Source organism: Bubalus bubalis, chromosome 17, assembly GCF_019923935.1.
Source record: "Bubalus bubalis isolate 160015118507 breed Murrah chromosome 17, NDDB_SH_1, whole genome shotgun sequence".
NCBI lineage: Eukaryota > Metazoa > Chordata > Mammalia > Artiodactyla > Bovidae > Bubalus > Bubalus bubalis.
In genome coordinates this window covers 53,980,017-53,998,214 of record NC_059173.1, presented here as the reverse complement: position 1 = coordinate 53,998,214, position 18,198 = coordinate 53,980,017, and the positions used below count along the sequence as shown (strand labels likewise).

General features: G+C 39.1%; 1 protein-coding gene across 3 annotated transcripts in view; it reads right to left on the bottom strand.

Annotated features, from left to right (window-relative positions):
• NAA15 (N-alpha-acetyltransferase 15, NatA auxiliary subunit) overlaps positions 1–17,923 on the bottom strand; it is a 73,093-nt gene extending 55,170 nt beyond the window's left edge. Inside the window, exon 1 of one of the 3 annotated variants that reach the window (XM_006079266.4) lies at positions 17,687–17,907. In XM_006079266.4, coding sequence (XP_006079328.2) covers positions 17,687–17,740 — 54 coding nt within the window. In that variant the 5' untranslated portion in view covers positions 17,741–17,907. Of the gene's footprint in view, positions 1–17,686 lie in introns of all 3 variants that reach the window. The other 2 variants (XM_006079265.4, XR_003104320.3) reach the window with 2 other exon arrangements.
• Positions 17,924–18,198: the final 275 nt, after the last annotated feature.

The window sequence follows — 18,198 nt, the reverse complement described above, 5'->3', positions numbered from 1 at the left end:
ATGGTCACAGAACTCTTCTGGTACCAGCTCACTCAACTGAAATGTTTTTAGTTGTATTGAGCCAAACTCTATATCCCTCTAGCTTCTGTTTACTGATTCTAGCCCTTAAGAGTTCGGTTTTCTTTCATTCAAGCTAAACATCTTTGTTCTTTTCACTGTTTCTCACATGAAAGTTTTAAGTCCTTTGACATTTTGTGCCACTCTGTGAGGTGGATACAATATTGTTCCCAAACTTGTATATTTTATTAAAACCAGTAAAATTTTTTTAAAAATCAATTTAAATGGGGTAGCTTAATTGTTAAAAAAAAAAAACAACTTTTTAAAACTCCATCAGTATTTCACAAAACAGAAAGCATTTCAAAAATCCAAAGTAACAAGTACACAGTCTCAGAATAGAATTAAAAGGTCTGTGAGAACTTTACACCAGTATTTTTGTAGTGTGTCAGCATTAAGGAGTCATCATTGGTCTGCATCACTCCAAGTCTTGGGTCTAGAAATTAAAATTAAAGATAAGGTCTTACTAGCAGCAGAACTGAATGTGACCATCATCACCTGCTCACTAGATACTATAATCCTGTTAACGCATTGTGAAACATGCCAGACTTCCCTTACCTTTCTTTTTTTCCCCATCAGCATTAAATTATGTCACTTGAGAAAAGAAAATTTAACGAAATTTTAGAATTCCTGCTTAATATGTGTAGAACTCTGCTATGAATGTGAGTGTTTAGGGACAGGACAAAATTCAATAATAACTCCAGGTATATACATATGATTAAGAGCCAGCTATTTAATTGTTCAGTCGCTAAGTTGTGTCCGATTCTTTGCCATCCCATGAACTGCAGCACACCAGGTTTCTCTGTCCTTCAGTATCTCCTGGAGCTTGCTCAAACTCATATCCATTGAGTCAATGATGCCATCCAACCTTCTCATCCTCTGTTGCCTCCTCCCCTTTCCCTCACTCCTTCCCAGCATCAGGGTCTTTTCCAGTGAGTCGGCTCTTCACATCAGGTGGCCAAAAGCACGGGAGCTTCAGCTTCAGCATTAGTCCTTCAAGTGAGTATTCAGGGTTGATTTCCTTTAGGATACACTGGTTTGATCTTGCTGTCCAAGGGACTCTGAAGAGTCTTCTCCAGCACCACAATTTAAACGCATCAATCAGCACTCAAACTTCTTTACAGTCCAACTCTCACATCCATACACGACTACTGAAAAAACCATAGCTATTTAATAGAATCTAATTATTTCAATGAAAAATAATCCCAACGAGCTTAAGGAAAACAATGGAGTGGTCACGGGGACACAGAAAGAGAAGTACAAGTGATTACTCAATTATACAAACGTAAATTATAAATTATTTTAAAGCAAACATTTTTATTTTCCAGCATAACACATAAAAACAGAAATGAATTATTTATAGGATAATGACTGGCCCCTAATTTCTAAACATTACAGAAGTCCTCATAAAAAACATACAGGCCAAGGAAGAAAGCAAATAAAATCACCCAGAGCATTACAAAATGAGACAACTAAAAGCTAACTTACATCAGATCAGATCAGATCAGTCACTCAGTCGTGTTCGACTCTTTGCGATCCCATGAATCGCAGCACGCCAGGCCTCCCTGTCCATCACCAACTCCCGGAGTTCACTCAGACTCACGTGCATCGTCGGTGATGCCATCCAGCCATCTCATCCTCTGTCGTCCCCTTTCCTCCTGCCCCCAATCCCTCCCAGCATCAGAGTCTTTTCCAATGAGTCAACTCTTCACATGAGGTGGAGAGTTTCAGCTGGAGTTTCAGCTTCAGCATCATTCCCTCCAAAGAAATCCCAGGGCTGATCTCCTTTAGAATGGACTGGTTGGATCTCCTTGCAGTCCAAGGGACTCTCAAGAGTCTTCTCCAGCACCACAGTTCAAAAGCATCAATTCTTCGGCGCTCAGCCTTCTTCACAGTCCAACTCTCACATCCATACATGACACAGGAAAAACCATAGCCTTGACTAGACGAACCTTTGTTGGCAAAGAAATGTCTCTGCTTTTGAATATGCTATCTAGGTTGGTCATAACCTTCCTTCCAAGGAGTAAGCATCTTTTAATTTCATGGCTGCAGTCACCATCTGCAGTGATTTTGGAGCCCAGAAAAATAAAGTCTGACACTGTTTCCACTGTTTTCCCATCTATTTCCCATGAAGTGATGGGACCGGATGCCATGATCTTCGTTTTCTGAATGTTGAGCTTTAAGCCAACTTTTTCACTCTCCTCTTTCACTTTCATCAAGAGGCTTTTGAGTTCCTCTTCACTTTCTGCCATAAGGGTGGCATCATCTGCATATCTGAGGTTATTGATATTTCTCCTGGCAATCTTGATTCAAGCTTGTGTTTCTTCCAGTCCAGCGTTTCTCATGATGTACTCTGCATATAAGTTAAATAAACAGGGTGACAATATACAGCCCTGACAAACTCCTTTTCCTATTTGGAACCAGTCTGTTGTTCCATGTCCAGTTCTAACTGTTGCTTCCTGACCTGCATACAGATTTCTCAAGAGGCAGGTCAGGTGGTCTGGTATTCCCATCTCTTTCAGAATTTTCCACAGTTTCTTGTGATCCACACAGTCAAAGGCTTTGGCATAGTCAATAAAGCAGAAATAGATGTTTTTCTGGAACTCTTGCTTTTTCCATGATCCAGCGGATGTTGGCAATTTGATCTCTGGTTCCTCTGCCTTTTCTAAAACCAGCTTGCACATCAGGAAGTTCACGGTTCACATATTGCTGAAGCCTGGCTTGGAGAATTTTGAGCATTCCTTTACTAGCGTGTGAGATGAGTGCAATTGTGCGGTAGTTTGAGCATTCTTTGGCATTGCCTTTCTTTGGGATTGGAATGAAAACTGACCTTTTCCAGTCCTGTGGCCACGGTTGAGTTTTCCAAATTTGCTGGCATATTGAGTACAGCACTTTCACAGCATCATCTTTCAGGATTTGGAATAGTTCAACTGGAATTCCATCACCTCCACTAGCTTTGTTCGCAGTGATGCTTTCTAAGGCCCACTTGACTTCACATTCCAGGATGTCTGGCTCTAGGTCAGTGATCACACCATCGTGATTATCTGGGTCGTGAAGCTCTCTTTTGTACAGTTCTTCTGTGTATTCTTGCCATCTCTTCTTAATATCTTCTGCTTCTGTTAGGTCCATACCATTTTTGTCCTTTATCGAGCACATCTTTGCATGAAATGTTCCTTTGGTATCTCTGATTTTCTTGAAGAGATCTCTGGTCTTTCCCATTCTGTTGTTTTCCTCTATTTCTTTGCATTTATCGCTGAAGAAGGCTTTCTTATCTCTTCTTGCTATTCTTTGGAACTCTGCTAACTTACATATAAGTGCATAAACATTCAGGACCAGAGCTCCAAGTTTCAAAAGGATATGTCCAAAAGAAGAATCCAAAGATGTCCAAAAGCAGGGTCCTAGTGGCCACTGAATATGGGTTATATTAACTAGGATTCACCCAAGTAAGAAGTCCAAAGGAAGTACTGACAGACATGATGGATGAGGGCAATGACTACTGGGGAGTCAAAATGCAGAGGCTCAAAAAGTCTGTAGGAGCAAAGGTGACAGGTTCAGTAGGGCACAGCTTTGGAGCAGGAGCCACCTCGAAAGGAGGGACTGTCGCGTGAAAGCTGGATGGCGAGGGAGCACTGAAGAGAGAGGCCCTGCTAAGTCAGCGCAGGACATGGAGGAGGGGGACTCAGTTCATTGTTATTTATTTATTTTTTTAATAGTTTGATAGTTTCTGCTATTTAGGCCGTGGCTGGTCTTCATTGCAGCACATGGGCTTCTTTAGTTGTGGCAAATGGGTTTAGTTGCCCTGTGGCATGTGGGATCTTAGTTCCCCAACCAGGTATCAACCCAAGTCCACTGCACTGGAGGGCAAATTCTCTAACACTGGATCACCAGGGGAAGTCCTGCGAGGACTTATTTTAAAAACTGCATTTGACTGTAGCAACAAAGAGGGTATTCCTGAACTAAGAGACTGAAGAAACCGCCCAACCTCACCCCAAAATAAAACTGTCTGTATTGCTGGTACAGTAAAACCCATCACAAATAACCTGAAGAGAAAAAAAGAACTCAGCATCCATACCAAATTACTTACATAGAATTTTTAAAAGTGAAAAATTTGGGCAGATGAAAACACACCGAAAACTATAGCAATAAAACTGTATTTTATAGTTTTATTGCTATAAGGAAAGATGTAACACTCCATCACAAATAAGAAATAACTAAAAAAACAGATGCAGACATAAAAGAACATCTCAAATCAAACACTCAAAATTTTAAATAGAGTGAATAAGAAGTTTAAATAACAGGAAAAAAGTGAATTTTAAATAGAAAAAAAAAAAAAACACCACAAAACCATCTCAGAAATGAAGACTAAATTATAAGATATACAATATAAAAGATCTGAAGGAACAATAAAAGAGATGCAAAGATCCAATAAGCAAAGGTCACTGAAGAATGAAACAGCTGAACTAATATTTGAACTAATATTCAAAACTATAATTACTGACTCAAAGAAAACATCAATCTACAATCTGAAAACACATACCAGGGAAAATTTATCTGGAATAGTCAACAAAGAGACATAACTAAGAAAAATAATTCAATTTTACAGATAAAGAAAAACTCACATCTTCAAAAAAGACCACATCATCAACAAAGAAAAGAAAACCAGGTTGGCATCAGCAACATATAAACAAGACAATGGCAGGGCAGTCATTTTTTTTTTTTTTTTTTAGAGATTATCAGATTTAATTTTTTTAAAAAGCAAGACCCAACTATACTCTGCCTTCAAGAAATGAACTTCAAATATACATACACAAATAGGTTTTATGACATAGTAAAAATAGATGGGAGATGATACACCATCAAAAGAAAGGTGATGTATCCTCATTAATATCAGACAAAGTAGATTTTAGAGCAAAGTATACTACCAGGGATAAATAACGTCATTTCATGATTAAAAGATCAGTTAATCAAGAGTACACTACTATTCTAAAGACTTAGGAACCTAATAACAGAGCTTCAAAACTTATGAAGCAAAAACTGATAGACTGTAAAATAAAATAAACAAATCTACAATTTTAGTTTATATAGTTAAATACAGGGGCTTTGTTCAATAGCCTTTCTCAGTAATGGACAGATAGATGTATCAGACAAAATCAGTAAATGTATAGATTTGAACAACACTATCGATTAACCTGACTTAACTGACACAGAATTTTCCACCCAATAACAGCAGAGTACGCATTCTGCTTAAGTGTATATGAAACATTTACCAATAAAGACCACATTCTGGATTACAAAAAAGTCTCTATCAATATAAAATATTTAAGTCCTATCAAGGACATCCTTTGAAAACAATTTAATTAGAGATTAGAAAATTAGTGATCTCTGAAAAACTTCAAATATTCAGAAACTAAATAACATACTTCTAGAAAACCCATAGACTAAATAAGACATAAAAATAGAAAGTAAAAATTATTTTAAACTGAGGGAAAATAAAACAACACATAAAAATGTGTGGAATACTGCTAAAGCAGTACTTAGGGGGAAGTTTATAGCAAACAAGCTTTGAAAAGGAAGAACAAAATAGGAGAAGTAATACTACCTGGCACAGATATATTAAAGAGGGTGGAATTAGTGTAAAGTGGACAAATATTGGCCATCTTCACTTTTCACAGATTTTGTATTTGCAGGTTCACCTCTTTACTAAAATTTTATCAAGGGCCATTAGAAAATGCTTGAAATAAAAGATGTGATTATTATCTTGATTGTTGTGGTAGTTTCACAGATGCATACACACTGTAAAAACTTATTAAATTCTACACTTTAAATACGTGCAGTTTACTGCATGCCAACAGAACTGTTAAAGAAAAATTGGAGACTCAATATTTACACCTGCTTTCTACCATGCTGGACTGACATTTTCACACATCCCCTGAGAGCTTACTAAATTTGTAGATAAATTGAAAACAATGATATAAGCTAAAAATTCCACTGAACAGAGTACAGACTTTTCTGTGATGTTTTAGAGGACACACTGGACTCCATTAGTACCTCCAATCATCAATATGTCTGTGGATTATCATTTTCCTATGGAGCCAGAAGCTTAGGATAAACCAGTGGTGGCTTTGCTTTGAATTTCCTTGTTAATACTCAGATATATGCAGGAGAATCAAAACTCTTCCATTCACAAATAATTAAAGGTATGCTATGCTCTGCTATGCTAAGTCACTTCAGTCGTGTCCGACTCTGTGTGACCCCATAGATGGCAGCCCACCAGGCTCCCCCATCCCTGGGATTCTCCAGGCAAGAACACTGGAGTGGGCTGCCATTTCCTTCTCCAATGCATGAAAGTGAAAAGTGAAAGCGAAGTCGCTCAGTCGTGTCCGACTCCCAGCGACCCCGTGGACTGCAGCCTACCAGGCTCCTCCGTCCAGGGGGTTTTCCAAGCAAGAGTACTGGAGTGGGGTGCCATTGCCTTCTCCAAAGGGCAGTCATTTTTAAGAAATCTAAGAATATGTGAGTCAAGCTATCCTTCAAACATCAAGACTGCAGGAAAGCACTTTTAACATCTAAGCCCTTAAAAGGTTTCCACAAGCGGGGTTGAGGAATCTCTACTAGACAGTAAGTTTCATCCAGCCAAGAGACAATAAAACTTCAGAAAAAGGTCAGTCACTTAATAGTAACTCTATTTATAGAATTAAATCTAAAACAAAGGTATTGATGAGGGTAGAATATACATAAAATGGCATGTTCTCACAAAGTAATAAAGTCAAAGGAAAAGAGACTAGAAAAATAATTAAGTAGAATAAGTTCATTCACACATTAATAATCACAGCATAAAATTCCCTCCCCTCCACACCCCTAAATAAGAAAAAAGAGAACTAAAAGAATTTTTTTTTTTTTGGCCACACCTGCAGCTTGAGGGATCAAACCTGGGCCCAGAGCATAAAAGAGTTGACTCTGAACTGCCAAGGACTGGAGTCCAGAGTCAGCTGGACTGCCAGGGAAATTCCCAGGAATTTTTAAAAGTATAAATATAAAAGTAACTCACTAAAACAAAAATATAAACCTCCTTAAATGCCAAAAAGTATACAAAACAAAATAAAAATATTTTTAAAAATTACAAAATAAGTAACATAAAACCCAGATAAGGTCAATTCAGTGGAAAATATAACATCTTTCACAGACTATACCTATATTATACATTTACTAACACATACGCTTTAGCACTTACCAAGGACTTTTATACATATCTCACTATCTGACCAGTAAAATAGGACAGAAAAATACTGTTTTTCTCTTTTTACTCAAATTTACAAACTAACGCTTAAAAAGCATAAAAGATAAAGTAAAGCAGTCAGGATTAAAACCCATCATCTTAAAACACAAATTGAAGAAACATGTAATATTTTATTTCCTGCTTTAAAAGTGTTACTTAGCCACCCCTTTTCAAAACTCTTTAGAAGGAATTAGCCTGAAACTTTTTATATTCTGGGCACAGAGCTTCTTCGAACAAAGAAAATGTCTGAAGAAGTTTAAGTCTATTTAATGGCAGTGGCAACTAAGTTGGCAACGAATGTGACACTATCTCAGGTACTTGATGCAAGAAGTTCTGGTTTGCTGCTAAGTCGCTTCAGTCGTGTTCAACTCTGTGCAACCCCATAGACAGCAGCCCACCAGGCTCCGCCGTCCCTGGGATTCTCCAGGCAAGAACACTGGAGTGGGTTGCCATTTCCTTCTCCAATGCACAAAAGTGAAAAGTCAAAGGGAAGTCGCTCAGTCATGTCCGACTGTTCACTACCCCATGGACTGCAGCCCACCAGGCTCCGCCGTCCCTGGGATTCTCCAGGCAAGAGTACTGGAGTGGGGTGCCGTTGCCTTCTCCGATCTCAGGTACTAGATACAAGACGTTCTGGTTTAGTAAATGACGAACAGCAGAGTGAAGGAAGAGCTACTCAGACCCAGGCTGTGTGATTTCTAAGTTCACGTTCGGCCACTTCCAGTAGAATACTAGTTTTGAAAATACATATTTGCTCCAACACGATTGATACTTACAGGCATTTTGAGCACACTAAAATAGAGATGGCAAGAATACACAGAAGAACTGTACAAAAGAGAGCTTCACGACCCAGATAATCACGATGGTGTGATCACTGACCTAGAGCCAGACATCCTGGAATGTGAAGTCAAGTGGGCCTTAGAAAGCATCACTGCGAACAAAGCTAGTGGAGGTGATGGAATTCCAGTTGAACTATTCCAAATCCTGAAAGATGATGCTGTGAAAGTGCTGTACTCAATATGCCAGCAAATTTGGAAAACTCAACCGTGGCCACAGGACTGGAAAAGGTCAGTTTTCATTCCAATCCCAAAGAAAGGCAATGCCAAAGAATGCTCAAACTACCGCACAATTGCACTCATCTCACACGCTAGTAAAGGAATGCTCAAAATTCTCCAAGCCAGGCTTCAGCAATATGTGAACCGTGAACTTCCTGATGTGCAAGCTGGTTTTAGAAAAGGCAGAGGAACCAGAGATCAAATTGCCAACATCCGCTGGATCATGGAAAAAGCAAGAGTTCCAGAAAAACATCTATTTCTGCTTTATTGACTATGCCAAAGCCTTTGACTGTGTGGATCACAAGAAACTGTGGAAAATTCTGAAAGAGATGGGAATACCAGACCACCTGACCTGCCTCTTGAGAAATCTGTATGCAGGTCAGGAAGCAACAGTTAGAACTGGACATGGAACAACAGACTGGTTCCAAATAGGAAAAGGAGTTTGTCAGGGCTGTATATTGTCACCCTGTTTATTTAACTTATATGCAGAACATCATGAGAAACGCTGGACTGGAAGAAGCACAAGCTTGAATCAAGATTGCCGGGAAAAATATCAATAACCTCAGATATGCAGATGACACCACCCTTATGGCAGAAAGTGAAGAGGAACTCAAAAGCCTCTTGATGAAAGTGAAAGAGGAGAGTGAAAAAGTTGGCTTAAAGCTCAACATTCAGAAAATGAAGATCATGGCATCCGGTCCCATCACTTCATGGGAAATAGATGGGAAAACAGTGGAAACAGTGTCAGACTTTATTTTTCTGGGCTCCAAAATCACTGCAGATGGTGACTGCAGCCATGAAATTAAAAGACGCTTACTCCTTGGAAGGAAAGCTATGACTAACCTAGACAGCATATTCAAAAGCAGAGACATTTCTTTGCCAACAAAGGTTCGTCTAGTCAAGGCTATGGTTTTTCCTGTGGTCATGTATGGATGTGAGAGTTGGACTGTGAAGAAGGCTGAGCGCCGAAGAACTGATGCTTTTGAACTGTGGTGCTGGAGAAGACTCTTGAGAGTCCCTTGGACTGCAAGGAGATCCAACCAGTCCATTCTGAAGGATCAGCCCTGGGATTTCTTTGGAAGGAATGATGCTAAAGCTGAAATCCAGTACTTTGGCCACCTCATGCAAAGAGTTGACTCATTGGAAAAGACTCTGATGCTGGGAGGGATTGGGGGCAGGAGGAGAAGGGGACGACAGAGGATGAGATGGCTGGATGGCATCACTGACTCGAATGAAGTGAGTCTGAGTGAACTCCGGGAGTTGGTGATGGACAGGGAGGCCTGGCGGGCTGCGATTCATGGGGTCGCAAAGAGTCGGACACGACTGAGCGACTGATCTGATCTGATCTGATCTGTAGGATTTGTCTACCAGAAATAGTAGTTGAATCAGAAAACTGCACTCAGCTGAAATGTGCCGAATAGGCACGCACAGCACTGACACACACCTCAGACATCTAAGCCCCCTCAGTTCATCTCGTGGGTTACCAGTCACACCCATCCACCTCTGGTGTTACAACTTTCTCTGAGATTTAAGGTAACTTTCCTTTCATCACTTCACAGTAATTCACCAGCTGCAATACTTGACACCCACTTCTACAAGTAAACTTCCAAAAGGCAGTTTTTGTATTACAGTATTTACGTATTTGTTAGCCATTTTACATATGTAAAACTGTGCTCTGTTTTATTAGGTTCTTACCTTGGTTTCTAATTTGTTATCAATGAATTTTTTAATTGTTGTGGCCCAACTCTATTTTTCCCACAAGCTCTGTGGGTTATTACCTGATTTTAGTCAGCAATTGCATAATGCACTGACTTTCAAGAACTTATGTCCTGATATAGCACAACTAACTGTATATAAAGCAATTAGAAATAAACTTTAAATAACAGAATCATAAGTATTGTTTATACTTATTACAATTTCCTCAAAAGAGTAAAACAAGGTTTAGATCAGCTAATATGGGGTTGGGGGGAAGCCTAGCGCAGAATCTAGCTCAAAATAGATGAGCAATAAATGCCAAGTTACTACATTTTCCCTTTCTTAAAGATTCTTAGTTCCAAAGCACTGATAACCAAAGGTGAAAAACAGGATACCATATTAACTGAAAGCCATTAACATAGGAGAAAATTTTTTTTCTTAAATCAGAACCACCACCATGTATGGAAGTATACAACCAACTCCAGGGACTTTTTTCCCCCTAGGTCTATATTCTTAAAAGTAAACTTTCATTTCTCCTTTCACACACTATCAGATAAAACACCTCTTACAGATTACACACAGAAAGTTCAACTATCTCCTTTATAAAAAAATAATCTTTAAGATTAAAATTAAAATCAAACAAGACTGTAACTGTCTCAGAAGGTTTTAGGTGAAATTTCTAAAGTATCTCAACTGAAAATGTGTTCATATTATTTTACTTATGAAAGAAAATCTCAGTGGAATACAGCATATAAGGTAACAAAAACACTAACATCACCATCAGTTATTTCTATATTTCAATTTACATCTTACTTTTAAATAGCCAAAAAGATTGCTTTTATTAATCTATAATGGATTAATTCTATAATAATGGAATTATTTTAGTTTCAAATTAAGTAGTGAAAATACAATTCATACCTTACCCACGGACGGGGGGGCAGGATCACATACAACACATCAAACTAGTTTTGTTTTGTTTTTTAAGTTACAACTTTAATACAAGTTTGTACAGCATGCATCTTAAAACAGCTTAAATGTAAATGTACTGCTGACATTCCAGGGAAATTCCCTGAAGTCAAGAATAAGGTTTTCCTTCCCTCCATATTCTACTATATACACTAAGGACCATCACTTTTGAATTTCCACTTGTTCTTCTTACCATCAACACCTCAACTGACATTATTTCTGAGATCACTTTTCACTAAAAATCTTAAGTTCTTCTCTTTTCAGTAGGGCTATTGCCTACTAACAGAGAGCAGAGTTGTATTAACATTTAGATGTGAATGCTGACAGTTGGCTAGGCTCAATGATTAAATGGCTTGCTCTGCCACACCAGCTTGCCAGCAAGCCTTTCTCAAACTCCAAGAATTCAATTTGATTTTTAAGTTTTCTAAAAAACACCTACAAAGCAACTCTAAATTACAAATGTTCTCCCTTCTAACATTTTATATTCCTGTCTCATAATATCATATACACTGGTCCTCACCCCTGACTTTATCAGAATCAGTTTTAGAGCTTTATGAAACTACAGATGACTCACCCAACAGGGTCCACATGATAAACATCCTCATTTAATCCAGGTACCATTTTTCCTCCAATGCTAATGTAACCAAAAAACAAACAATAAAAATTTTCTCTTATGCTTTTGTGATGGGAGAAAGGCCATGTAAACAAACCTAATACTATGATTCATTCATAAATACAACTTCCAAGGCTTTACCAAGTAATACAGGTTCTGCCTGATATCCTACAATTACCTCATATAATACTCTATTCTACAATGCCAAGGCCCAGGTTAACTCCCTTCTCCAAAAACCTTTACGCAAGCACAAAATCCAAAGATAAAGATTTCTCTCTCTTGCCCTGTACTCACTGTCTTCATGCTCACTTCATGCAAAAATATGTACTGATTAACAAAGTCCCTATTCTCATAAAACCTACATCTTAATTATAGAAGACATGTGATAAAATTTTTGTATATATATATGTGTGTATACACACACACACACACACACACACACACACACATCAGATACGTCAAATAATGATTAGGAGAAAAATACAGCAAGGAAGAAAATACAGAGATGAGTTGAACAGGGCTTCTGGTCAAGGAAGGCCGCAATATAACATTTAGAGAATATCTGAGCAGAATTCTATCAATAAAAGAAATAAGAGAAGAAATGAGCCATGCGGGTATCTGGAGGACAAAATTCTGAACAAACAGCCTCTGTATATGATCCCTTCTATAACCTAGCTTTTTATGTCCAAAAGCACTTTTATGAACAAAGAAAATAAATTTGAATCAATGCTTTCTAAGAAATGCATTATCAGAAGCAGAAATATTAAAGGAAATAAGAATGCACACTAAACAAAGAGAGCCCTTCTGTTAAAGCCAGTTGGCCAATAGCTCTCCTGTCCATCAATCAAACAGAGCAGCCATGTCTGCCTCTGTGGAAACTGCTTTTAACCAGTCTTCAAAGTTAACAGTTGGAATGGCAACTCTTTATCATCAAATAACTTAGTTTGTATAATCCCCAGTAAAGGTTCAAGACTGCAAGGCTTTGAAATACTCACAGAATCGAACATTAAATTCAGGTTCCTATTAGCTTTTGTCTGCTTTTCTACACATATAGTGTTGTCTATTACAATCAAAAACTAAAATGTAGTCATTCATTTTTTTTAAAACCCGAATACTCTATTCCCCAAATATCTGCACAAACAAGTATTATAATCTACTCTCCTAACCCAAAAGCATCATTTCTTAAATAGTTCATGTTTCTAACACAATAAAGCATTTAAAAATATATATGCTTTGTCAATTCACATAAAGACATATACTTATGTGTGTGTTCACCCTACACGCATTCCAGTAAGGATTTAGGATAGTTAAAAGAAAACAAATTAGTGAATTTGCAACATTATCAGTTGATTTTTTAGACTTTTTATTAAAAGCATTAAAAAATAAACAAAAAACTTTAAAAGTATGTTGTGCCTTATAAGAATATAGTGTTTATTAAGAATATAGCTATGCAAAACTGCATTTCATTTCCTAATTCACCTTTAAACAAATTCATTCTAGTTCAAACGTTTGATTACCTACTGAATACAGAAGAAAGGGAACTTCAGAACAGCTAAAACTTTGTATCAATTTTTTGTTTTCATTATATTCTAAACATATACAGTACAGGCAAAGTATATTAAAGCAAATTTCAAGGTTACTATCCACACTCAGTTGCAAAACTATTATTGTCACACAGAAATTAAAGTCAGTTGACCTTCCCATGTGCATATGGAAATCTCCTTGTTAACAATTCCTAATTTTACTTTAGTTCATGTGCAACTCAATCCAACCTACATATCATTAACTGTAGAAACAGCACTTTTTCCAAAAGCAATAACTAAAATGAAATAATTTACCTACAATATTTTAGGTACCCACAACATGTGTAGCCACCAACAACTATTAAAACTCCTTTTAACTAATAAAGAACTAGATGGGTGTAGTATAAGTGCCCTGAAAAAAGTTTCATTCCTTACACTAGCTGTTAACCTTAATCTTAGTGTGTTCCTTAATAAACATGTCCCTATCTTGAAATGCTTTGAGACTAGAGAAGGATTCTACAAGTGCACTCACTGTTCACTGTGGCTATGTGAATTCAAATTAATTAAAATTAATAATTCAGCTCCTCAATCACACTAGCCATAGTTCAAGTGTACAACAGCCGCAAATGGTTAATGGCTATGATAACGGACAGAACAGATATATAACATCTCTATCATCACAGGGAAGTTCCAGTGCACAATACACAGAGTCAGCTTCCAATAAACTGCAAATACTATCACCATGCTATGCTAACTTCTCTTACCACTTTTCTAGGAAAGAAAAATTTTATCCATTAGACTTTTAACTAAAGACATAAATCATTCAGGCTACAGTCCAAAAATAGATTAATGCTGTACATATTTTAAGTACTTCCAACTTAAGATTTTTTTTTTCTTACAGTTCACACTAACATCTAAAGAGAAGAGAAAATAAAGCAAAGGCACTAAGAGTCAACAAACTAGCTTCACTGCAAGGTATTAGGGTATGTCCAACTACTTTTCCAAGTGGGCTAAAATCTAAAAAGGTGTGGATTTCACTCTACCCTGGCAATCTCATTATTCCTACGCTTAAGCTATATCCCAAGAAAGTCGTGTAAAGATCTGGTAATGCCCCTCAAACTATTTAGATAAACAAATATCACGAGTAGGCAAATACACATTTTCTAATAACTCAGTTTTCCAAACTGTTAAAATGGTATGTAATTACAACAACAACAAAACACCTCTGGCAAACACAAATAACTCTTCTTTAAACTCCCACATAATATCACGTTAAATTCATCACCTGTTTTTTCTGCAGACAAATTAAGACATATTTTGCAGACATTTTGACCAACTCATGGCAGGGCTTTAGCATTTCAGAACACAGCAGAGTAAAATGGGGGGAAAAGATGGGCCAAATATGCAACAAAATTGAATTTCAGATACCAACTAAACTAGAGCAAGCCAGGAAAATCCACTACAGAAATTCTGAAATTTTTTTACACACCAACGTGTAAACCAGGTTTCTTTTGAAAAATTAAGGCAAAAACATACTTCGTTATTTTGAAATCAGTGTTTCAAATTTTTAAAAAATACAAACTAATTTCATTCTTATACAACTTTACCACAAACAAGCAGGATACAACTAACAGAGCACTAGCTGAGAAACTGAATGCTAATGGAAGGATTTAACAGTTACTAACCCTGCAACACTTGATTACAAGGTATGCAAACTTTTGGTGGGGAGAGGGGCAGGCGTTGAAATCAAAAGCAGTAACCACTACAAGTACTGAAGAAGCAGAAACAACTTTGTAAGAGCAAATACTAACCACACTTCGGTTAGTAATATTTTCATTTTTAATGTAAGAAAACAATAAGGAAATTATATTCCGTTTCATTTAATGATTTTTACACTTCCTCTGCATACACTTTATAACAAGAAGCCCTTTAGCACCTTGATTTTAGCAATGAATTTAAGGGACTTCCTCCACTATCACCAAATAATTTTTTTTTTAAGTTTAAGATGTTTAATCAAAAACTGTTATGCTATGAATGGTAAAGAAAACTGTGGTACATCCACATCGTAGAATTCTACTCAGCAATTAAAAAGAACAAACTATTGATACACTCAACAATCTGGATGAATCTCAAGGGAATCTGGTTACACACACACACACACACACACACACACACACACACACACACAAAAGGCTAATCCTAAAAAGTCATGTACAGTATGACTCTTTTCAGTAAACATTCTTCAAATGACCAAATTATAAAAACAGAGAACAGATTAGTGGTGGTTGCCAGTCTCAGGTTAGAGGAGATGGCAGGAACAGGAGAGAGTGCAGTTCTAAAAGGGCAACAGAGGGATCCTTGTGCTCGTGGAACTGTTCTGTATGTTGACTGTAATGATGGTTATGTAATCTACACGTGTGGCAACACTGCAAAGAACTAAATATACACACAAATTAGTACAAGTAAAATGGAGAAATCTGAATAAGACTGGCAGACTGTATCAACATTATGATATTGAACTATGGCTTTGCAAAGCATTAGCAGTGGGGAAACTGGATAAAGGGTACAAGGTAATCTATTATTTTTTTAAATTATGTGCAACTCTACAGTCAAGCTCAAACTAAGTTTTTTTTTAAAGTGCTGCCCTAACAAAAAACTGGATATTAGACAATATCAGGGAGTGATTATTAATATTATTATGGTTATACAAAACGATATCCTTACTCTAAGAGGATGCTTTGCTGAAGCATGTAGGGATGAAGATCAGACCAGCAATTTCCTTTTAACTCTTGTATATGTGTGAGGACAGAGAAAAAGCAAATCTGGCAAAATGTTAAATGTTTACAGAATTTACAAGGGCTCCTTGTACTCCTCTCAACTTTTCAACTCGAATTTTTTAAAAGTAGAGTTGGGGAGGAAGATTAACGACAAACTACTATCCTAAAACTATGTTACAGTCGAACCTACACATCAATTACTCCTTTAAAATATATAAAAACAAGCTTCTGGTGAAATAGTGATACAGTCCTACATACACTCCATTAGTCTAAAAACAAAAAAATTGGCATAACGTAACTAAGAGTTACACCGTATTGGATGTGACTTTCTTACATGTGTTTCCATACTTAATGACTAAATCTATAGGCATATGGATGTTTTTGTAAAATCAAAGTTAGTTCAACATGGGTCTAGAAAACCCGGGTCCTTGGAGTCGTTATACTTTTCAAACAAACGAAATACACTTAAATTGCAAAAGGAAAACACTAACACTTCCGTAACACATACTCCAAATTTTAAGACTTAAGTTTGGTTGTTGTTGCTCAGTCTCTAAGTCGTGTCCGACTCTTTGCGACCCCATGGATTTCAGCCTGACAGGCTGCAGTTTGGCAGTTTGGTAAACGTAGTTAATTCTTTCAAAGAAATGTCTGCATGACAGCGGCAACCCACCCAGCCAAACAAAAGCGTGCTACAGAGTGTTAATTATAGCACCTAAGCTACAAGACATTTTACAACGTAAACAGTCGCTCCAAACATCATCTTATTAATGTATTAAAAAAAAATGCAAACTGCACATATCTGAAATGCAGGAAATTATCGAGCCTAAGCTACCGTCAAAAAGATCCATTTCAAAAGTTCTTATATTCTCTTTTCTCTGCTAATTTCTTGCATCCGTGTTAACACACTTCAGTCTATAAGTAAACCCTTGTCTAGAACTTCTCAACTAAAACCTCTCAACTTTTCACTTCCTACTGGACCGCCCCCTCGCAATGGGCCCCACCTCCAAGGAGGGTGATGAGGTGGGGCTGTTTCCCGCTCGGAAACTAAGAAATAAATGTCTCTTCCCTACTCCAGAAAGGAGGGAACGAGAGAGGCCAAGAAGCTGGAGACGCAAGCATCCCTACTGAGTACCAGGGTAGTCGTTTAGAAAGCTTCCTCTCCCCTTCAGAACGCCTTTCTTCCTTCCCTCCTCCCAGGTCAATCAGTGACCCCGAGTCGGGCGGGGACAGGTGAATCCCAAGAGGAGAGTAAGAGGGAGGGACGGACCATGGAGGGAGAGCCGCGCTTGGGCAATGAATGAGCGGTGCGGCATCTGCACCACCTGTTCCTTCCAAGGGTGCCACCCTGGCCTGCCGGCAGCGTTCCCACACCAGCCGGGCCGCCGCTCCTGCCCCTATCGCCCGGCTCCCTGCTGAAGGCAGGCCTCTCCTCCCTTCGCTCGGGACGAATGAGAACCGGTCGTCTAGAAGCTGGGAGCAAGGGGCCTACTCCGGAACCACGGCCTTCGGAGCGTGGGGACGAGAAGGAGGAAACCTGTGGTCCCGGGCGCGCGGGCAGTAGAGGGAACCTCAAGGAAGGGACGAAGGAGTGCATTCAGCCTGACTAGGAGTACGAAGGCGGGGTCCCGGGCGGGGGTGGCCCGGTGCCCGGTGGGCCGAGGTTAGGGGTGACAGGCCCGTGTACCGGCTAAATCCTCCTCGCTGCCTGCCCGGAGCCTCACACTTACCAGGATCCGCTTGAAGAGCGCGTTCTCCTTGGGCGGGAGGCTCACGGCCGGCATCGTTCCGGCTCCTCCCGCTGCTCCCGCCACCGCCCGGCTCGGTCAGCCTGTTTGTCCGGCCGCCGCCGCCGCCGTCGTCCTGGCTGCTTCAGCCTTGATTGCCCGGATCCACCGCCGCCACCAGGCCTCAGGTGTCACCGCGTCGCCCAACCCCGACACCCCCTTCCCCTCGTAGTCTTTTTTTCCTTTCTCACTTAACACTGCCGCCGCCTCCCCCCCCCCCAACGGGTCTCCGTCGGCGGTTCACGTGGTAACTGAACAGACCGACAGAGGCAGCCAAAATGGCGGACGCCAAGGGCTTTCCCACCCGGGTCACACCTACTAGCGCGCAGGCGCGATGACCTCCTTTCCCCACCTCCTCTGTCCCAGAGCTTGCTGGGAAACCTGGAGGCCGTCAGGCCCGCGGAGGCCTTAAGGGTCTCGACAGGCCCCGCCCATCCTTTCGGTTTCTTGTCCTG